General features: G+C 50.4%; 4 protein-coding genes across 17 annotated transcripts; 2 read left to right on the top strand and 2 right to left on the bottom strand.

The window, feature by feature from the left end:
• The first annotated feature begins 3,625 nt into the window (after nt 1-3,625).
• LOC120708240 lies at nt 3,626-5,886 on the top strand. The gene is made up of 4 exons (XM_039993386.1): nt 3,626-3,973; nt 4,079-4,189; nt 4,989-5,057; nt 5,500-5,886. Exons 1-4 carry the CDS (start codon nt 3,713-3,715, stop codon nt 5,548-5,550), a joined length of 492 nt encoding a protein of 163 aa, XP_039849320.1. The 5' UTR covers nt 3,626-3,712; the 3' UTR covers nt 5,551-5,886.
• Nucleotides 5,887-6,354: 468 nt separating this feature from the next.
• On the bottom strand, nt 6,355-10,548 carry LOC120708238 (protein CHUP1, chloroplastic-like). Of its 6 annotated transcripts, XM_039993379.1 has the most exons (9): nt 10,243-10,547; nt 9,985-10,099; nt 8,858-9,058; nt 7,829-8,784; nt 7,618-7,749; nt 7,284-7,471; nt 7,075-7,186; nt 6,816-6,950; nt 6,367-6,719 (listed from the first exon to the last, which is right to left on the bottom strand). In XM_039993379.1, the coding sequence occupies exons 4-9, from the start codon at nt 8,531-8,533 to the stop codon at nt 6,639-6,641; spliced, it is 1,353 nt and encodes a 450-aa protein (XP_039849313.1). In that variant the 5' UTR covers nt 8,534-8,784; nt 8,858-9,058; nt 9,985-10,099; nt 10,243-10,547; the 3' UTR covers nt 6,367-6,638. The 6 variants fall into 6 exon arrangements, with proteins under 6 accessions (XP_039849312.1, XP_039849313.1, XP_039849318.1 ...); XM_039993378.1 differs by lacking the exons at nt 9,985-10,099; nt 10,243-10,547 and adding an exon at nt 9,516-9,936 and having other exon boundaries at nt 6,355-6,719; XM_039993384.1 differs by lacking the exon at nt 8,858-9,058 and having other exon boundaries at nt 10,243-10,548.
• Nucleotides 10,549-11,105: 557 nt separating this feature from the next.
• LOC120708239 (glucan endo-1,3-beta-glucosidase 12-like) lies at nt 11,106-13,449 on the bottom strand. The gene is made up of 4 exons (XM_039993385.1): nt 13,162-13,449; nt 11,894-12,490; nt 11,755-11,788; nt 11,106-11,653 (listed from the first exon to the last, which is right to left on the bottom strand). Exons 1-4 carry the CDS (start codon nt 13,229-13,231, stop codon nt 11,422-11,424), a joined length of 933 nt encoding a protein of 310 aa, XP_039849319.1. The 5' UTR covers nt 13,232-13,449; the 3' UTR covers nt 11,106-11,421.
• A 2,424-nt stretch (nt 13,450-15,873) lies between these two features.
• LOC120708236 lies at nt 15,874-20,444 on the top strand. Of its 9 annotated transcripts, XM_039993374.1 has the most exons (5): nt 15,874-16,647; nt 16,870-16,983; nt 17,457-17,518; nt 19,636-19,792; nt 20,122-20,444. In XM_039993374.1, the coding sequence occupies exons 1-5, from the start codon at nt 16,567-16,569 to the stop codon at nt 20,191-20,193; spliced, it is 486 nt and encodes a 161-aa protein (XP_039849308.1). In that variant the 5' UTR covers nt 15,874-16,566; the 3' UTR covers nt 20,194-20,444. The 9 variants fall into 9 exon arrangements, 4 of the variants coding, with proteins under 4 accessions (XP_039849308.1, XP_039849311.1, XP_039849309.1 ...); XM_039993377.1 differs by lacking the exon at nt 19,636-19,792; XM_039993375.1 differs by lacking the exons at nt 19,636-19,792; nt 20,122-20,444 and adding an exon at nt 17,832-18,099.
• Nucleotides 20,445-20,798: the final 354 nt, after the last annotated feature.

Here is a 20,798-nt window from a genome sequence, read left to right as displayed (position 1 = left end):
CACTTGCGCTTGCACACGGCTTAAATAGAACTAGAGCCTTCGTACGAAGAGTCTAAGCGCAAGTGGCCGTGTCTAAACTATGGTCTTCTCCCACAATGTTATGAGGTGCTAAAGACTTTGGATGAAAGGAGCCTCGTAGTCAAGTTAATGCTCTACTACGCCATTAGCCGTTAACACGTACCGTCCATGCCTGTAATATGTGTCACTCTGAATATGAATATATCAAGTGTAAACCAATCTCTCCATACAAACTTCAATCTAGGTCATCGGATCAACATTCAAGAGGAGGGGCGCAGAGGTGAGAAGGGGAGATTTGTAAAAGTGTGATTACCCAATCCAAAGGCGGACGGTTAATTGTAAAATTATCTAATCTCACATGCCCCTTGGATGTTGATCTGGTGATCCAGATTAAAGTTTGTATGATTTGTACGAAGAGATTAATTTGCACCTGATATGTTCTTCTCTAAATAAGCTCAACCCACTTCCCGGGAAGAATCGGCTTAATTGTGTGATTTGCTTCAGTGCTAAGCCTCGCAGCAGCATCGATGCTGATGCCATCACGGGAAAGTACACTTGTGTGAGCCACTAAATATCATATGATTTTGTTCATTATCTTGTGAACGTTCTTCTGCCCAAATGAGACATGTATAAGAATCAGAAATTTCTTTTTAAAAAAAAGAATCAGAAACGACACACAGAAATCCCAGAAAAATGTTAAACAGGGGATACGCCGAACAGCGGCTATACTTGCGCACAACAGGAACGTTGTTTCTTTTTCGACAACAACCATAACATAGTTGCGCGAACAAAATAGTAGAGAGTGCTCACTTAATGGGTGGAGTAACTATTGCGGGACCAATATTCCAGCTAGGGGTGGGCATTCGGTTCTTCGATTCGGTTTGGTTCCTCGGTTTTCGAAGAAATTCGGTTCCTAGAAAATAGGAACCGATCGGTTCCAAGAAATTTCAGGAACCGAGTATTTCGGTTCTCGATTCTTTTGGTTCGGTTTTGGTTCTAACCGAACTAACCGATTTTTTTTACCGAAAGCTAAGATAACAAGAAAAATATACATGTTCTATAGCAAATTTAGACAATAAGTCCTCTACTTTAGAGAATAATAATTGAGAAGAGAACAATAACAATATAGTAAGAGAAATACATGGCAATTGAAGTATGATACATCACATGTAAACTAAATATACTCTTATAAAATGCAAAGTTTATGTAATTCGGTTCTTTCGGTTAATTCGGTTACCCGAGGGTAGGAACCGAATTTTTTTCGATTCTTCAATATCTGGAACCGAATTTTTCGGTTCCGGTTATTTCGGTTTCGGTTCCGGTTCTTTCGGTTCGGTTCTTCGGTTTCGGTTAAATTTGCCCACCCCGGATTCCAGCCATCTAAAACATGTTCGGCATCGACAACAGAGAAGCGCGGGCAGAGCGACGGCGGCCACACGGGCTGCCCATCCAGCATCGCGCGGCACCACACCAGCATCGGCGCGGGCACGGCGCTACGGCCGGTGAACTTCTCCACGGTCACCTGCACCGACAGCGGCACCCTCTCCCGCCGCTGGCGCTGCTCCTCCATTCGCCGGCGCAGCCCGGCGGGCACCCCCCGCGTCCCCTCGCCCGTGGCCACCACGGGCACGGTCCCGACGCCCCCCCCTCCCCCCCCCCCCCGGCACGCAGAACCCCGGGAGGGCGGCGCGCGCGAGGGGCACCCCCGCGTACGACACGGCCACCGCGCCCCGCTCGGCGCAGAACGCGCGCCTGTTGAGCTCGTTGCCGACGCGGAGCGCGACGCGGAACGTGGGCGCCGTGCCCGCGCCGGCCGCCGGGGCGTCGAGCCCCTCGTACGCGGACACGATGGCCTTGAACTCGGGCGGGCTCGTACAGGGCGCGCTCGAAGATGTAGACCATGAAGACTCCGAAGCCCACCAGGATGGCGCACGTCAAGCACCAGAGCACCGGCGGGTGCCGTTCCAGCAGCGAGCGTGGTCTCTCGCCGCCGCCTGAGCTGCCGTCGGCGGCCATCGATGCGAATCGATCGAATTAAAGACCTGTAATAATAATCTGATTATTACAAGGTTGGGGCCTGGCCTCCTGATCTATTTGTGTTGGTATAGCAGGAAGAGACTCGTGCTCCTCATGAATCCGGGCCGAACTACCTCTCGTTCTCTTCCTGATCGACGGAGACGGACACGAACAGATAGATAGATCACGTTACGCAGGCAAGTTTACCGCCAGTCCTCGTCACCCAGAGCCTAATCCACGCACGTAGGCAGGCTCGGCGACGAGGCAGATCACGCACCATGGGTGAGCGCGCCGGGCAAGTCGATCCGCATGACGGCGGAACGGCGTCCGGCCGAGTTGGTGGCCGCGGCCACCGCGCGCCGCCTGCCAGGCGCGGCGCGTGCACCGTATGGCAGGGCGCGTTCGTCATATGCGCCACGGCCTGCGTCGTCGCGCTGAGGTACATGGCGTTCCTGAGCCTCCCCTCCTTCTCCGTCCACCTCGTCGGTTGCGACGGCATCGGCCCGGCTGCGGAGGCGGTGCTCTCGCCGGCGTTCAACCTCACCCTCCACCCGCGCAACGCGTGCGTCGACCGCGCGGACGTGACCGTCCTCTACTCGGGCGTCGCGCTCGGCTGGGCGACCACGGAGCCGCGGGACTGCGCGGGGAGGCGCCGGGACAGGGCCGTGGAGGCGGCGGCGCGGGGCTAGGGCGTGGGGCTGTCGGAGCGGCTCCGCGACCGCTTGTCGTCGGAGTGGAGCAACGGCACGGCGGAGCTCGACGTCGACGTCAAAGTCTTCGGCGGTAAACGCGACGGAATCGACAGAGGCGGCGATATCCCCACGAAAGTGATTTTGTGCAAGGTGATTCTTGATGATCGACAAAAGAAAACGCCGTCGTCTTGCACGTGGTCAGAACTGAGACCAATATTCTAGTTGCTGGAGAAATGAATATGAACCGGCACGTGATTAGGGGATAGTCAACACACGGGAGGAGAATTGCATGAGAGGGGTTCACTGATTTATTTAGCTTATTTTTATTTTGGTTTTCCCCATCTTTTTTAAGAGTTGTACAAACTGGGGTACGTATATTATTGTACAGATAATGATTTAATATAATGGAAGGTGAAATTTAAGTGGAATTTGACCTTTCAAGTTGGATTTTGGGCGTAATTCGAACTCATATTTGAGTCTCACCTACGATAACATTCAAAAGATGCGTCTACTTGTAAAGTTACCTTTGAACATTCAAGTTTTGGCATTATTTACATTTAGCACTTAGCAGCGTATATGTTAAGCAGAATCGATACGTTGACTATTCTTTATCAATTTAGAGAACCTTCCGGAGTCGGATCATCATTTTTTTGCCTGCCAAACCTCCAAGCAAGCTCAAACTCGGCCAGCGGAAACCATAACGTACCCGTCCAATCCCATCGGCCGGTACAAAGCCCCGGCCCCACCCGTCATCCACCCAGCAGCGCAACCACCCACACCGCGTCCCCGTCCCCCTTCCCCGAACCACACACGCACCGCGTCGGCCGACTCGGACCGACCGACTCCCAACCCCACCCGGACCCGGCCCCCGCGGTTGATAAAAGATCCCTCCCCCACCCGCTCCCATCTCTCGCCTCTCGCCTCCCCGCAGCGCGAGCGAGCCCAACACGCAAGCGGAACCCCCCGCGCCCCCTTCGCCTTATCCGATGGCGTCCCTCACCACCACCACCTCCTCGCCGGCCGCCCTCCCGGCGGCCACCACCGCCGCCCCCGCGGCCTCGTCCGTCTCCCCCCACGCCGGCTCCAAGCGCCCGCTCCTCGCGGGCGACGACGCGCCCTGGCGCGCCACCGCGGCCACCGCCCCGGGGGGCCAGGGGATCCGGCCCGTCCCGCGCATCCACCACGCGCCCGTCCTGCGCGTCGCCGCGAAGGACGACTCCGCCGCGTACGCCCTCGCCGTCATGAAGGTACGTGCGCAGCGCACCCGTCCCCCCCGGCTTGATTGCGGTTGGTTTGGGTTATGGTTGGTGTGGAGGAAGGCTGATTCTGGAGGCTGGTTGGTTTCTCCGCAGCATCCGGATCCGATCGGGGAGGGGCTGGCCATGGAGGCCTTCGCGGAGGCAGCCGGGCCGGAGTGCATCGTACCCGGGCAGCAGGCACCGCTAAGGCTCATGGGGCTCAAGGTATGAATCCATCAACATCCTGATCTTAGTGTGTTTGAAATTCCATCTCGCTTCATATGCGATTGATGTAGCTATTAGCTATTCGATGGTGTTAAATCTGTTCCGTTATGGTGCTCGTGGTTGATCTCGCTCAATCATGTGTGACCTGCTTGGAAGCCCTGACCTCCTGGGTCAGTTGGTTGATCGTTGATTTCATCATCACGTTGATTTCATCATCGATTGTCGTTGATTTCATCATCAACTGCCATGCCTAGCTCGCAATTCGACAGGTTGTGTGGTTGCAGTACAAATGTTAGATAGAACCACATGGTATACTTACATGAAAGCATTAATGTTAATGGTGTCAAGTGTCAGTTAATTTGGCTCTGCTTATAACTTCTAATTATGGTTGATACTCTGTACCACTTTACATTCATTTTTTCATACTGTAGTCTTTCTAATTCTATCTTTGCGAATAGAAACCTTACTCGTTAGGGAGATTATTGCACGTTGATCTTGTGTCTCTCACTTTCATGATCATGTTTATGAAACTGATTTTTCACTATTGAAGGCTGCTGGTTCGTCGTCATGTAAATTGCATCAGAGATACAAAATACATTCTATAAAACAACTCATATTAGGGCGCTTGATTACTGTAATGCATTGCATGTCCAGTTCTTTACATTTGTTTGCTTTGGTGATAATTTGAAAACTATAATATGTTAATGCCTACATAATTTGGTTGCCTGTATGAAAGAAAATGGAACCAAGTCAATGTGAATTATATTTTTTTAAATACCATTTTTTTCCTTGTATGCAGGTTTGGCCCCTTGATATAGATTTGAAGTTCCTAGAGCCTTTTGGACAGGAGTTACATTCTATGAAAAAGGTAAGACTTAGCAGCAGACACTTCCATATATTTGATGCACTGTTTGTTTGAGTTATATGAAATACACATCTCTATATACCGTCTTCTAAATTATCAGATAAGATTTTTTTCAGTATTTTTCTGTACCTGCTACAAGATTCAGAATGGGTAGGGATATGAGAACTTGTTTGCAGTAACCCGAGAAATATAACTAGGATATGCCCATGAGGTAGCTACTCCATCGGAGCATGTCGCGCAATTGCATCACAAGAATTGTAGGTATCATAATCTGTTAGAATAATTAAACTGATTGCTTACTCAGACCTAAGGAGACAGTTGCAATGTTAGAATGGTAATTACTCTGTACTTTTGTGAAGACTGAATCTTGATTTTTACCTCATTATTCTTGCCTAAGAAGTTACATTTATGATTCCTTCCTAATAGCTCCCCCGCATTTCTGCAGTTCATGGACAAGTCATGCAGTGTTATGGACTCATCTATGGCAAACAAGTAGGCGCAACGCAGATCAGTTCCGTCCAATGCCAGCTGTTGTAGTATCCACCTGCTTGCTGAAGTTACAAGACCCGAATGACAAGAAATCAGAAGAGACACGGAGAGAAACCACATTCTTTTGCATATCTCGAGCCGCATCGCCTGATGGGACGGGATATAGGCAATCGGGAGCACGGTAACTATCAGTGAGTAGTAGTCCTGTACGGAGCCCGGGCGCAGCCTCCGCCAATATAAGTGCATTGCGTGTAATACTTCTTTTATGATCATGAAACGTTGATCCACTGAGAAAATATACCGTTCAGGTTCCAAGGGAATGTTGTTTTTTATTTAAAAAAAACTTCCTACCACAATCCGTGATCAACTCTGTTCCTATAGATCAGTTTTAGTTATCAGCCGCAGGTCACATGTGGTGACGAGTTATTGTTGGAAAGTTCCTTGTCTGCATCTGATTTTTCTGGGGGAGTTGTGAACTTGTTTGCTCCCCTGTAGCTTTCAGCCCAAATGCTGGTGTAAGATCGATCTGGATGCCCTTGCTGGAGGCCCACACAATCTTCCTGCCGCGTCCACGCATGGTATCGCGGCTGATCGTTGTCAAGCATCGAATTGATTGCTTAACGAAACCGATCAGAGATGGCAATGCCCTTCACGGCTAGACACCGTCCCGACCTGACCACGCAGCTGACACCTCTTCCATCCACTATCCACAGCGTGCACGCTGCACTCACTGAACCGTGCTTGGCGTTGCTCGTAAGCATGGCAGCTCCACGCCCGTCGCCATAGCTCTGCCTAGTGCTGGAGATTAGCATTGGAGTTCGCGGGCGCTTAAACCAACTCTTTGTTGCCTCATTACATGTCATTGTACAAGCCCTCAGATGGCGGGCAGGGATCCTCTGCAGTAGCTGCTGCTGCACGTGAGTCACCGACGTGTGGGCCTAGGTCCATATGTTAATGACTCAATTGCAGAGAGAAGTACCGCAGAGCATCCATTTCCCAGATAACTGGCGCCGCAACAATTATGCTACGCGAAGAAGACGAGGATCTACTGGGGGATCTTGACTCTTGATCTCCACCATGCCCATGTAGATGTAGCTAAGACGAGGAGACCGGACGGACCCGCCTTCTTAGCTCTTCAAAGGCGTGCATCGCTTCGCAGTCGAGCCCTCCAGCAAACTACAAAACCATCATAACATATAGCTTATTGTGTCCAGGATTCATAACCATCTTTGAAGGAGTTGAGGAAGATGCATCGTGTAGAGCGTGGCGAACCTGGTGCACCCTGTAGGTGAAGCGCACGCTCTGAGCGACCAGAGCAGCCTCGTTCCCAGCTGTATCCCTGCCATCCAGCTCCTTGAGGACTCTCTTCGTGTACACCTTCGCCAGGTTCACCGACGCCAACCTCATCTGCACAGAGTAAGCAAGTTACTTCCAAGTCTCCAACCCACTTAAGTACTTAACCTTTCACTAATGGCGGACCACAACAAGAAAAAAGTACAGCGACTCAGCGAGATCAAGCTAGACGGACAACCTTCGAGGCAACCCCTGAATCAAGCATCCAGTCAGTTGGGATTCGCAGCTCCTTGTAGGACGGCATCGCCGAGCTCCTCAGATTCACCAGCCTGCTCATGCTCTTCTCCAATCTGGCAAGCAGTAGATCGTACCGTGAACTAGTTAGCGTCAGCGAAGGATTTGTACAGTAGTGCAGAAAACTTCTGTTATTGCTACAGCGATGCTTACCTGTCCAGCAAGCTTGAGATCTTCCTGAGAATTGCGTCGCAGGGCGAAGGGCTGCCACCATCATCGTTCAAGGAAGAGATGTCAGCTAGAAGGCACTTGAGATGCCGGTACTCGGACGCTGCTTCACGGAGCGCATCGGCTTTCCTCTCCGGCCAGTTGAAGTGCTTCAGGACGGCTGTCTCATCAGACTGCAGAATTGTGGGTGATTTGGATTTTGGAGCAGAGGTTAGTAAGTTACATCGGTAGTAAGTGACTGAAGAACAAGCGTGGATGCATCGCATAGAGAAGGAAACGCGAGGGCAGCTTTGCTTTCTCAGGAAAATAAAAACCTTACCAGATTAGAAAGCTGTTGATCCAGCCAGTCCACAAAGGTAAGCACCTGCTCCACGTCGGTGTAGGTGCTGGTGTGGATTTTCTTGATGAGATCCTCAATGAGCTCTGCTTTTGTTTCGACGTCCGCTTTGATCTGAACGATTGGAAAAAAAAATTAGAATGTTGGGTAAATCGCCTGCTAAATTTCAGAGAACCGAGGGATGGTGACGGACCGCTAGCAGGTGCCTGGAGCGGTTCTGCAGCTCCCCAACAATGCTGCTGTGGTGATGATGGCTTCGGCCTCTGTCAGCGTGCTGCGGCGGCTTCTTGTTGTTGGTCAGCGAGTTGTACATGTCAACCACTGCGGTGGCCTTGCTCACCGGGCTTGTGATCGGAGCTGAAGAGCCTTTCGGCTTTTGCTGCCGTGCCGGCGGCGGCGGGGGCGGCGGGGGAGGCCGTGCAGGGACTCCCCCGGGAGTCTTGCTGGGAGGTTGTGGTCTGTTGGTTGCGGGATCATGGCTGTCTTTGTCTTGCTGTGGCGGATCACTGCTGCTGATGGCCTTTCCCTGCCCTCTCTGCGCAAGGGCCAGGTCGGCGTTGAGGCGGAGCAGGCGCTGCACCTCCCTGCGCAGGGCCTCCACCTCTCCACGCAGGCGCACGACCTCCTCCTCCACTGTCTCCTTGTCAGGCTCCTCTTTGTCCCTGCTGCTCATGGCCCTCCTCACCGGCGCAGGCGCAGGTACAGGCAGCTGCCTCCTCGCCGCCGTCGCCATGGTGGTGGTGGTGGTGGGGGTGGTTCTTGGCCTGGCCTTCGCCCCTGGAGCAGCAGCAGGAGATTGCTTGGCTTTGGGCGGCGGCGGCCTTGATGCCCGCGTTCGTGCGGCTGCCGGAGACGGCGACGGCGAGCTGCCATTGCTGCTCACAATTTGTTGCTTCATGCTGGCTGCCGGCGATTACTTGACTGATGCGATCTGGATTAGCCTCTGCTGGCGATGGAATGGAGATCACTGAGCAAGAGGTACTCCGATGAACTACTAGTCTACTACCAAGAAAGCAGCTGCAGGACAGGCCGTTGACAAGGACCAGCCAGACTAGCTCTCGCTGGATGCGCCATGTGAGGCAGAACCATATTTTACTTCACCGAGCATTTCGAGTGACTGCTCGGGCGCTGTGACCATGATATATTCAACTGCATGTGCAGCAAGACAATATTAATAACAGAAAAAAACAAAACTGTTAATTTTGCAAGACAGTGCATGTACGCGATCATCAGACAAGCCACGGGAGCTCTGCTGCCAACGAAGGGAACAGAAGAACACGAACATGAATGCTCAGGTCCAGCAGCCATGACCATGAAATGAATGCTTGTTTGCTTGCTGATAAAACCATGACCCAGCATCTATGTGAAATAGAATTGGAGGGACACATCACAGTAACAGAGGACATCCATCCATTCAGGGTACCTAGTATTCCATATGTATTAAGTAATCAGATCAGATCAGACGGATGCACAACATATGCCGCTGGTTAATGAGTAATGACTGCCACTTAGGTGGTTACTGAACACAACATATGCCTGCTGGTTCTGATTAAGTGCCATGATTTTTTTAAAAAGCTAGCTAGCTAGGGGCTTTCCCTTGCACTCACAATTGACAAAAACAAACACTTTCAATCAACTCATAAGAGTAGTTAGTATTGTACTTTAAGCAATGCCATAATCATGAAACATGCATGCATGATAGGCAGACCAACCCCATTCCCTAAACTGAAAAATCATCCTCCAAACAAAAATCTGCACCAGGTCTCAACCAACCTTGATACATAGTTAATTCATCATTGAAACAAGAACCACGAACTTCAGGAACCAACTAGTATTGGCAAAGAAGAAAAAGACGACAACGAAGAAGAAAAGTTACTCACAAGAGACGGTTCATGCTTCGATCTGCAAAATTGTACTACGGCGCAGCAGGAGGCAGGCAATTGGATTTTGTAGAATGCAAGCAGGAGACAAGAAGCCCAGCTCTAAACTATGGGAATCAGTGGAGGATTGCCTTGCCTGCTGCTACTTACAGCTGGCAGCAAACAACAAAGTTAGCTGTTGAGACAGTGGGAAAGTAGGTGCGGCATTTCGATGGAACAACAAAATTCCCTCCATTCACAATCACTACTGATGGCTCAACCATATATCAACCCATCCAAAGCCTAAACAACTCAGAGCAGTTTTTCAGCAAGAAAACTGCAGAGCAGTCTTAATTTTGTCTTGCTTATTTGTCAGTACTCAGTAAGCTAGCTGATCTCAGACTTTGTAAGACGTCTCCGAAAGATGCGCTAGCTTCACTGATTACTTTTCTAGATAAAAAGAAAAACAATAACTAGCAGTACAGCTAACCTGAGTAGTTTGTGGTTAGCGTTGGGCATGACAGCAGTCAAGATAGATCACCTAAACTTTGCGACGGTTCAACTGAAAAGGCACTCAACTGAATATGTGTGATGTCTAAGGTTTTCTGCTGACCACAGGAAAGAAAACAATAAGCATATATCAGCACGCCTTAGATCTGATGTCATGAAATTGTTAGTCCTTTCCTAGTCACATGTTATGCTGAGTTGCAGACATCTGAAACAAAAACTAATGAAAGAATCAGCTTACATATTTTCAGCAATGACCATTGACCAATAGGTTCTATTGTTCCAAGCTTCTGTTCAGATATAGATAAAAATATAAAGTCCAAAATCATAATCAACTCTAGCTATCTCAAAAGAATAAAAGAATAAAAGAAAAAAGAAAAAGAAAAAGAAAAAGAAACACCGGTGGATACGTCTGTATAGTATATCAAGCTGCAGGCTATGCAACTCTTCAGCTTCATGTAATGCTGTTGGGAGTCTAGTATAGGCGTAGCTACTAGCCATCTTATCTTGCTGTTCTGGATGTATGGCAACAGTATGCAACACTATCTGTCTATCTGAAGCAAAGCTGAACGCCATATATGAGTGGAAGACAGTGCATCGGAATTTCATGGTGCGCCACATCCCTTTTCTTTAGAATTGCATAGACGATAGGTAGGTTGGTGGGTACAGGTAGGTAATGTTAGTGGAGCAAGTAAACAAAATTGGAGAGAAAAAAATAAGTAGGAGTGGCATTAGGTGATGAAAGCTTTTCGATCAAAGCTTGAGCACGTTCTGCTTCGACAGCTGCTACCCTCGAGAAATTAAGTAGCACAGCTGCACGAGTGCATATCGACACATTTTTTTTTCAACGCGCACATAAGTGTGCACCTCCACATATCGACACAATTAGGAACACACAAAAAGAACTCTTTTAAGCAGGCTTTAGAATACGTGAAGATACTCACTTCGCTCCACCAGTCCTAGCCTAGAATCAGTTGGAACCAACAGAAACAATTACAGCAACAGAACACCCCAAAACAACCAGCATGGAGTCAGTTTATTGGAGATTTGGCCTTCCCTCCAGTTTGATCTATGAGGCTAAGCTGTAAACGCAGACCCAGCAGCTAAAACAAAACGACCATGTATTCCACTAGTTGTTCAGCTCAGTCATACATAGGACGTTTCTCAGATCAAAAGGAGGCATGCAGCAGCTACATATACTCTAATGAGTGAACAGTCAGGATGATTGCATCCATCAGAACTACTTAGTTCCTAGTTCCTACTACTAACTGGAGTACCATACAACTGCCCTAATTATCAATCAACATACTTCATACATTCACAGACTTAGTCAAGCTAAGGCCCGACCACCTGATTCTCTAAATCTCTACCTTCCTAGTGCTCTAGCTTTTTGCTCCTGCGTGTTTTCAAACCATTCCTTCTATATGCACACAAAATGCAGAATCCAGACCATGGCCGCCCAGGCCCAGTGGGGCGGGTTAATTGACCTCCAAGCGTTATCCATGTCAACTGCTCCTGGGATGTCTGGGCTAAACTCTGATGGTTCTGAAGAGCCTGCCCCACTAGCATTCAGAACTGGTGATCCAGAATCAGAACCAGACGATGATGCCAACGGAGTAGCAGTGGAGGCAGGATTGTATCCAACAGTAGAGCTGCAAATATAGAACAACAAAGATTCACATTGCAGATATTCAATTGCCACAGATACATGCAAAGGCTCCATGCTATTACAATGCAGATATTCAATTTTCACCTTGATGACGATGCGAAGACACAGCTCCCTGAGCCTGCAAAGGAGCAGTAGCAATAAAACCATTGAGAACACTAAACTGAAAAAGGAAATACTCCAAGATGATTTAGCTGGAACCAAGAGAGGAGGAAATCATTCCTACTTGGATTAGCAGTGACAAGCATTGCCGTTCCCCCAAAGTCACAGCTCGACGGTGCAGGGTTCCTCTGGTAATAGGTGTTGAAAGCATAGGATGCATGGGCCTGGAGAGTATTTGGATAGTAGCAGCTTCCCGATGGCTGAATCGCTGAGCAATCTGCTCCCCCAATGCCGCAAGCGTAGTCGAGCGCGTTCTGGAGTGCAGCTTCGCTTGAGCCAGCAGCTTTAACCACACACCAGACCTGCTGACTAGAAACAGCTGGAGCTGTGATTATTTGAGCAGGAGGAGGTGTAGGTGTTGGGTTTGACGCTGGTGGGTTGGTGAAGGGTGCTGACGGAGGGAAAGTGGATGGTGTGGTTACAGCAGGATTGGTGACCGGCACAGTCGGTGGGGAGGAGGTTGAAGGCGTTGGCAGTGGATATATGATTGGGGCTGGCGGCGCTGTGGAAGGAGGGGTGTCGGTGATGGGTGTGGGCAAAGGGTTCAAGGAAGGGATGGTAATGGTAGGATTTGTGGAAGGCACGGTGATAATCGTGGGCGTTGGGTTCGTGGAGGGGACTGTTGTGATGGGGTTCAAGTCATCATGGACGACACGTTTATCTGCACAACACAACAATTGTACTTCAATTCAGTTCAGTCAGCCAAGTATCACTCAAGGATACCATCATCAAAGGCTAACTGGTAACTCTTATCTCCTGACAGAAAGTGCTCTGCCCAGAAAATAAAGCAACAGATGGAATGTTCACCATTTCTTTTTTCATAGAACGTGCATTGCAAGTATTTCATTAGGGAGGCGGGGGAAACAAGGGTACAACTGAACAAGTACAAGTAGAGGAGCCGGTTTTACGGCGGTTTAAGCAGGAAAACAAGTGAGCTGAAACCTAGAACGAGAAGCACACTGTGACATTTCCAAAGAGAAAGACAATATCATGAAAGGGAAGCAGTATAGGGGGCAGAAGAACGTCCCCATCAAAACAAATATCACCGAACAAAATGCCTGTAGCTGTAAGTAATTAAGATCAGCGCGCACCAGACAAGTAACAGCAGCAACTAATTAACGTGCCTGGATGGTACTAATTTCCTGCTTAAACCTATCTAGTGAAATTACGTGGAGATCCGCGCGCGGAGAAATTGGAGCAAACAATCAACTAGCTTACAACCTACACAGCTGCTCGATCGATCCGGTTACACAATTGTTCCAGACAGGTGGTGGGAGCGGGCATTGGAATCTTCAGAAACAAAGATGGACGAGCGAGGAGGGGCTGGGGTACCTGCAGCAGCCGCCGTCTCCTCCGCAAAGGGGCAGAAGAGGAGGAGGATGAAGAGCAGCGCCCCGGCCATGCTCCCAGCCCCAGCAAGCAGCGCCCCCTTCCTCAGCTCGCCGCCGCCGCCGCCGCCGCGGGTGCTGGAGGGGAAGCTCGACCACGAGATGGAGTGGAGTGGGGAGGCAGGGAGGAGTGGAGTGGGGGACGTCTCGGCCCCGCCAGTGAGTGCGCCGGCAGTGTGTGCGTGCCGCGTGCCGCGTGCCGCGTGCGTCTTTTTCACAGCCCGAGGAAGGGAGGAGGAGGATAGGGAGCTTTTTTGTCTTCTTCCATGGAGTACTTTAAAACCCGTTCCGTTCCGTTCCGTTCCGTTCCTGGCGGAATGCGTTCGTCGAGCGGAACGGGATGACCGAGGCTTCGTCCCCGTACCGCCGTAACTCCGGTCGGTTTCATCAATCCCGGCTATTCCGGCCACCTCTCCGACGATGCAAAGGGAAACACGAACAGATGGATTGGGGCTTGCACGCTAGGAGTACTGTCCCCAAAGGAAGGTGAATTGGTGAAAGCTATGAAAAAGTATCAGCTAGTACTAGTACAGCAGAACAAGGGTCCGACCGCGTCACGCACCAGGCGGTGGCGCCGTGGTGGTTCAGGTGTGACTTGTGAGAGCCTGAGAGCCGAGGACAGGCAGGCAGGCAGGCAGCTCGCTGGCGGGCCACGGCGCCATAGGGGCAGGCCGCAGGGGAACGAGATGTGGGCCTGCTGCACAATTGGGCTGCAGTGCCTTGGAATAGAGCCTGCCCAAATTATCCGTTGGGCCTTTTGTAGAAAAGCTCCCATAAGGAGGAAAATCAAACTCGATGTGATTTTTTTTTGCGACTTCCCCATTATTGGCAACAGTTATGAACAGCAGCCACATACGGCGGCGCCGTGGTTGGATGCAGGAAGCACGCTCCGCCATCCAAGTTTGAAATGTGCATCCGGTTAAGAGGACTGGCTAGGGAGAGCTCTGCTCCGTTACAGCATGGGCACGGCCATGGCGGGGACATCGTCGTATTCGTCGGCGCTCCCGCCTCGCCGCCTGAGCCCGAGACTTCCCGAGTCTCCGTGTTCCCCAGCTACGGTACAAGAGGGCGAAAGGAAGGCGGTTCGAGCTACGGCGTCGATCTCGCTGGCTCTTCCTCGCATCCAGCGGCCGATCCGGCGGTGCTGGAGGTGGGGAGGAGCCGCGGGATAGGCAGCCGTTGTATATATCCCCTTCTAATAGATTAGGTCTAGTTTGGTTAGGGTTGTATTTCTCCGTTTCGGTGAGGTCGCCGATATGGATCTCATGTCCGTGCCCTCCTTCCACGGCGACGACGTCGGTTTCAGCTTGGTCCCCTCCGCAGGTGACTTTCCGACGTTGCTCCGTCCGTGAATAAGAGAAGGTACGTTGTCGGTACCCTATGCGGATTTGGGATGGGGATTTTTCTCCTCCTCTGCTTAGGGTTCCTGGTTCCTCCGTTGTCTTGGGACTCGGAGTTGTTTACGACACTGGAGGCGACAGATGCCTGGTGCCTCGGCGGATTGCCTGTGCTACGAATCAAGGGTTTGTTGATGAATTCAACATGCCAACCGCGGTAGCTGGAAAAATCAATGAAGCATTGAAAGCTTCTTCGTCGACAAGGGTATCGGCTCCCAGCCAAAAGCTTGATGTGATCACTTGCCTGAGGCGGTGCTCCGTCAGGTGGACACTCCGATTGCCGACGACGAGGAACACCGGGAGTTTTTTTACAAGGACTTGGGTGTAATTTTGTTTTCCTTCAGGGATGTCTTTGTAAGATTGGCAATGTACTGGTATACCTATATTAATGAAATACAACCCGGTTATCTCAAAAAAAAAAGTTCCCGCACTATGGCTACCACCCCCCTCCCCCACACGCACGGAAGTTGGGTGGGTCGGAATCTACACGTCAGTGACTATAGTCAACTGCAGAAAGACCCGTCCCACACGCGCGCACACAATTTTTCATGTTAGATTTTTCATTTTGTGTACTTTTCCATTCGGCTGAAGGATGGTACGCCAAATTTTCCATGTTAGATTCTTCATTTTGCACAATTTTTATTCGGCTGAAGGACGACATATACAGCTGATGGCGAGGCGGACAGTTCAGGACGTAGAAAGCTATATACATGGCAGCAAGCTGGGGCAGAGCCAAGCAGTGGGTCTAGAGGAGCTCCAACCCCTCCTATCGCTGTTGGACCATAGAGCACCTCTTAAGCCTCTCTTATATTTTTTTTGCGATGGATGTACTGCAAGAAGAGGCTGAAATTATTCACAGATGAAAATAAGTCCCTTCAAAGAATTATCGTGGATTTGCCAGCAAGTGCCAATCGCCCAATCCTCGTCGGCGTCAGAAAGTTTCCTGTTGATGTACACCCTGACTCATCTCGGTCCCAGTGGAGTGATGACGGCCGCCGACGAGACCATGGTGGTGCCCCGCCAGCTCGATCAGCTGCGCTAACGGCGCCATCAACCATCATCACCACCGCCCAACATGGCAGAAGATTGGTTACTGCGCGTGACGTCCGGGCACCACAGTGCTCCAAAGCCTGCTAGCAGCAACTGATGACCATTGACCAGCAACGGGCGGAGGTTTCCAAAGACAAAACACGGGCGGGGGTAACGGGGATCGTGGGCCTCCTCAATCCTGATGGTGATGGTACGATGCTCATCCATTCTCTAAAGCACGAAGTTTTCTTTGCTATGGCCACCCAGATACGCGTCCCCCGCTGAGAGAGCGATGAAGCAGTGCACCAAAGAAATTGTACCCAGACTGTTCGCTCCATTAAAATCAATGGCTCAAATTGCCTCTAACAAAGCTTCAACACGATCCAACGGTCCATGTTATATAGATCCGCCGCTTCAACGCTCATCATCCGCCCATCGCTCCTCCGTCCCGCGCGTGCCCCCTCTCCTGCGCACGGCAGCCCAGCTTCGAACCCCAGGTGTTACTCGATTTTCATTTTTAGGTGGTGCTCCTATTCCCTCCTAGCCTGCCCTCCCCGCCGCCGCCTGGACACGCGCCCTCTCGGGCCTCCGCCCGCGCGCCGCCTGTGGACTCAGGCCGCCGCCGGGACGCGCGCACCCTGCGGCCGCCCGCCGGGCCCCGCCTCTGGGCTCCAGTTGTGCTCCGCCGCCTGATGGATCCGGCCTCCGCCCGCGCTCGCCCGCGCATGCCGCCGCCGCTCACCCGCGCCGGCCGCCGCCACTGCGCACTCGCCCGCATCGCCTGACACCACGCGCTCCGGCATGCATTGCTCTGTCCCTCAGCCCCGAAACCTAGGTCGTCTTCTCCACCTCCGTTTTAGGTCGCTGGAGGCCGTCGGGCTCCGGATCCGCCCTCTCCCTCACCGGATCTACGCCTCCCTTGGATGGATCTGCATCGACGCAGTGTTCTTCCGGTTGGTCGTGGTCCCTGTTTTCATCGCCTTGGAGCTTGGCCCGTACGTCGGGTTAGGGTTGGCTCGGCCTTCGTGGTCCGTGGGGTTGGGGTGCCGCCGATGTGGCGATCGCCGGCGATTGGGAGGCTGTTACCAGCGGCGGGGAGGGGGATCTTTGGGGAGGATTCTCCACCGATGGCCGCAGATTCGCTCTGCATCATCGCGGGGCCATGGTTTTCGAACAATCAAGAGGGATTTAAGGTGTAATTTTTGTTGCTGTGTGATCTTGTACAGATTGAGGGGATCGTGAAGCAGCTTGCAACCGTTGGGGAGCATGAGAAGATTTCAGCGATCATCTCGCTACTCATCAACTATTTCACCTACTTGCCACAAGCGAACCATCGGAAGGTTTGCTTAGACAGCTGTGGTTCATGCTTCTGGTGTTGACAGGGTCTGATTTGTTGAGTTCTGTGGTGCTTTGATGTTAGCAGGGTGGGTTGATTGGCCTCGCAGCAGTTACCGTCGGATGGAAAGTTAGGCTTAGACAGCAGTTTAGGCTTTGCTAAGGATGGGAAGTCAGAAACTAATGATGCGAGCCTTTTTTAAAATAGTTGAATATAGTTTCAAAAGTTTCAGTGGGTCAAAATGAATATGCAGACTATGGTACAGTAGACCAAGAAAGTTTAATCCGTATCACTAGCCTTTCAATGAGTTTACCTACATATTCCTGTTGAAGCATGCTTGCTTACAACTTAAATTAAAACCTGATTGCTGATCCCATTCACATATCCCATAAGAAGTCATATATGCGTTAATATTGAACTGTGTGCATATCATTTTAGTAGATACTCATTTTAGTGACTATGGTATTTTGATTTTAGGAGCTCCTGGCCGAGGAGGTCGACGACGACGGCTCATCCTCCTGCGTCGACACTTTCCTCAGGTCCGAACCCACCCCTGGCCCTCACCCCTTTCTTACCATTCCTTGCGACATCGGGGTTTCGCGGTGATATAGTTGTATAATTGATGGTTTTAGTATTTCTGAAAATACATGGCACTCTGATCATCCAGAGGAGATGGAGATTAGGATTGGGAAAGTTGGCAACCTTAAGAACATAGCAAACTGTAAATATAGCCTCAAGCGTGGAATAGTATTCCTTGAAGAATTTCAACCGGAGATAATTAGTGCTCACTTGACACTCATTGGGTGTTCGATTGCTCCAAATATTAAAGGTAATGCTATGAAACCTTTGCAGGTGTTGTTTTTGTTTCCTGAAGCTTTCCTACCTCTTCGAGTAATTCAGCCTAGATTAGTAGAAGCTATTGACAAGGCTGTTAATCATGTTGATGCGCCATGCATGATAGGTGTGGTGGGTGCCACCTCTCCTTGTTGTGATGCCTTTTTACATTTGTATTTATAATTGACAATGATCCAATGCCATTTTCATGCTTATCAAAGTGCAAGTGATGGACATCATACTATTGCTTCTGTCGGAACAACAGCAGAGGTGTGACTATTATTTTTGGATGAAGTCCATTTTACCCCCCTGAAGTTGTCAAGGAATCCGGATTACCCCCTCAACTGCAATACCAGGAATGGAACCCCCTTCAACTTTTAAAACCGGACAAATCACCCCCTGGCTGGTTTTCACGGTGGTTTTGGCGGTGGGCCCCACATGCCAGCCTGCGGGCCCCACATGCCAGCCTCTCCTTTCTCTATCTTTCTCTCCCTCTCTCCTTTCTCTATCTCTCTCTCCTCCGCGGGCCTGCCCGCACTGCCACAGAGCTCGCGCCGCCGGCGCAATTCGCCGCCTCCACGCCGCCGCCGGCCGATTCCACTGGCGTGGAACTCCACTGCGACTCCGCCGAGCTCCCCAGCCCGTCGTCCCGACCTGCCGTCGCCCGGACCCGCCTCCCCGCCAGTCCGTCGCGCCGCCAAGCGCCGCCGTCCGCCGCGCTCGGTGAGACCCCCCTTTCCCGGCGCCTTCTCCGTGCCCCGACCGCAGTCGCCACCTCACGGTGCTCGTGCGCTTCTCGTCGCGCTGCCACAGAGCTCGTCCCACCGTCGCCGCGCTCCACCGCCTTGGGCTCCCGCCACAATGGAGCTCGTGCGTGTGTCCCCGGTGAGGTGCTCTGGGCGGCGGCGGCCGAGGCAGAGGTGCTCCGCGCGTCGAGGGCTCAGCGTGTGCAAGCATCGGAGTGGGCGCGCGGCGTCGGGCGGCTGGCGGCGAGGGCGGCAGCGGCGAGGCAGCGGAGGGAGGCGCGGCAATCGGCGGAGGGAGGGAGGGAGGCGGAAGGATGCGTGGCGGCGGGAGGGATGCACTGCGGAGGGAGGCGGAGGGCGGCGCCTCGGCGGCGGAGGAGGGAGGCGGCGACGGCGACGGAGGGAGGCGCGGCGGAGGGAGGGGCGTGGCGGCGGCTATCTGGAGAAGAGAGGAGAGAGAGATAGAGAAAGGAGAGAGGGATAGAGAGATAGAGAAAGGAGAGGATGACATGTGGGGCCCGCCGCCAAAACCACCGTGAAAACCAGCCAGGGGGTGATTTGTCCGGTTTTAAAAGTTGAAGGGGGTTCCATTCCTGGTATTGCAGTTCATGGGGTAATCTGGATTCCTTGACAACTTCAGGGGGGTAAAATGGACTTCATCCTTTTTTTTCATACAAGCTATTTTCAGCGTAGACTCTGGCATTTTTATCTTGCTTATCAAACAGTAGCGTAGATGGTTATCCCCTTTTGACACAGACACCAATATGTCTACCTTACCAAGCGAGATCCTTTCCCGATTTTTTGGAAGAATTTTTCTTGTGTGTTCTGGGCAGAACTGGGCAGCGGAGTGCCGGAGTTCAGTGTAGCAAAATGCAGTTTCTAAGCTGGAGTTCAGGGAAAATGTGGTTAGTTGTGTAATCTGAAAACATTTCATTCATTGGCATCTCTGGATTAGCATCAATAATTTGGGCAACAGTAAAACTTTTGAAGGCAAATTTGAGAATTGAGAGTCGTCCAGCTGATACTGTTAACAACTCCTTTTATCAGAATATGTTAACCCTTTCCTCCGTTTACAGAACATTTTGGTTTGTTCAAGAATGTACATATTGCTGTGGGCTCAGTGCTTGCAGGCACCTTTGCACACTGTTTCAGTTGCAGCCGGAGTGTGCCCGCAGATGCAGTCTGGCACCAATAACATATGTATTATTATTTCCCTCTTGTGTACAGGCAAAGGTTTTACTTCCATTTCTCTCAGATCCCCTTCCTTTTCTCTCTTTCTATTTCTTATTCCTGTACATGGATAACTGAAGTAAATCACTCGAAATGATGAATAAATGAATGATATGTTATAATGGTTTTCCACTTGGTTCCTTTGCACAAGGAAATATATATATATATATATATATATATATATATATATATATATATATATATATATATATATATATATATATATATATATATATATATATATATATATATATATATATATAGCAAGGGCACCTGGACGTTTAAATGTCATGGGTGGCAATGCTGGTTATTCAGGGAGTCTTGTTCTGCAGGTATGCTCAATAGTTGAGAAGGAGATGTTGGCTTCAATCTTTGACTTCCTCGAACTGGAGATATGGTTGTGAAAAGGCTGAAGGATGCAGCTGCTCCTCGACCAAATGTTGTCAGAAGCATGAAGGACCTATTTCTGATTAATAGTGAACCGTCCAATGAACTTCTTTTGTAATGTATGTAATGTAATGACTGCGATGGCACTATGTACTGATGAAGCACTATGTCATGGATCCTATTTGTTCAGGGTAGAATTCTGGTAGACATGTTCGGCCATATGAACTGAACCACTTAATCAATATGGTGACTTCATTATTAGTGCTCATGTTTGTTTAATACTGTGGTGCAATCTGGGATTATATAACTACCGGAAAATGAAATTTGGAATCCGTATTTATTTTGTAAGTCTGCAATTTATCCGGCGTGGCTGAGGACGAGATGCGCGCATTTATTGAGACGTTTCCAAAGAAAGAAAACTGCGCATGTATGAATGTGTAAGTACTAGTCTGGGATTGATTTGAAAGAAAACTCCCCCAAGTTTATAGAAAAAAATCACTTTTACCATACAAAATGAGCAAACCTAAGAATATATATCATGATTGATTTGGGATACTAATTCGGTTGTTGTTAAGGTTAAGATGGTTGAACTTAGACCAAACTATTAGTCACAATGCACTTG

The sequence above is a fragment of the Panicum virgatum genome, chromosome 5K (assembly GCF_016808335.1).
Source record: "Panicum virgatum strain AP13 chromosome 5K, P.virgatum_v5, whole genome shotgun sequence".
NCBI lineage: Eukaryota > Viridiplantae > Streptophyta > Magnoliopsida > Poales > Poaceae > Panicum > Panicum virgatum.
The sequence above is the reverse complement of the archived record's forward strand: the minus strand, read 5'-3'. Positions and strand labels throughout refer to the sequence as shown.

Coding starts and splice junctions, on each gene's coding strand:
- LOC120708240 (XM_039993386.1), top strand. CDS start 3,713: ATGGCGTCCCTCACCACCACCACCTCCTCGCCGGCCGCCCTCCCGGCG. Junction 3,974..4,078: donor ACGCCCTCGCCGTCATGAAG/GTACGTGCGCAG, acceptor GTTTCTCCGCAG/CATCCGGATCCGATCGGGGA. Junction 4,190..4,988: donor TAAGGCTCATGGGGCTCAAG/GTATGAATCCAT, acceptor CCTTGTATGCAG/GTTTGGCCCCTTGATATAGA.
- LOC120708238 (XM_039993382.1), bottom strand. CDS start 8,533: ATGAAGCAACAAATTGTGAGCAGCAATGGCAGCTCGCCGTCGCCGTCT. Junction 6,951..7,074: donor ATTCAGGGGTTGCCTCGAAG/GTTGTCCGTCTA, acceptor TACTCTGTGCAG/ATGAGGTTGGCGTCGGTGAA. Junction 6,720..6,815: donor TCACCTACAGGGTGCACCAG/GTTCGCCACGCT, acceptor ATGGTTTTGTAG/TTTGCTGGAGGGCTCGACTG.
- LOC120708239 (XM_039993385.1), bottom strand. CDS start 13,231: ATGGCCGGGGCGCTGCTCTTCATCCTCCTCCTCTTCTGCCCCTTTGCG. Junction 12,491..13,161: donor GGAGACGGCGGCTGCTGCAG/GTACCCCAGCCC, acceptor TGTGTTGTGCAG/ATAAACGTGTCGTCCATGAT. Junction 11,654..11,754: donor GTCTTCGCATCGTCATCAAG/GTGAAAATTGAA, acceptor CTATATTTGCAG/CTCTACTGTTGGATACAATC.
- LOC120708236 (XM_039993374.1), top strand. CDS start 16,567: ATGGATCTGCATCGACGCAGTGTTCTTCCGGTTGGTCGTGGTCCCTGT. Junction 16,984..17,456: donor CACAAGCGAACCATCGGAAG/GTTTGCTTAGAC, acceptor TTTTGATTTTAG/GAGCTCCTGGCCGAGGAGGT. Junction 17,519..19,635: donor TGCGTCGACACTTTCCTCAG/GTCCGAACCCAC, acceptor CTCCGTTTACAG/AACATTTTGGTTTGTTCAAG.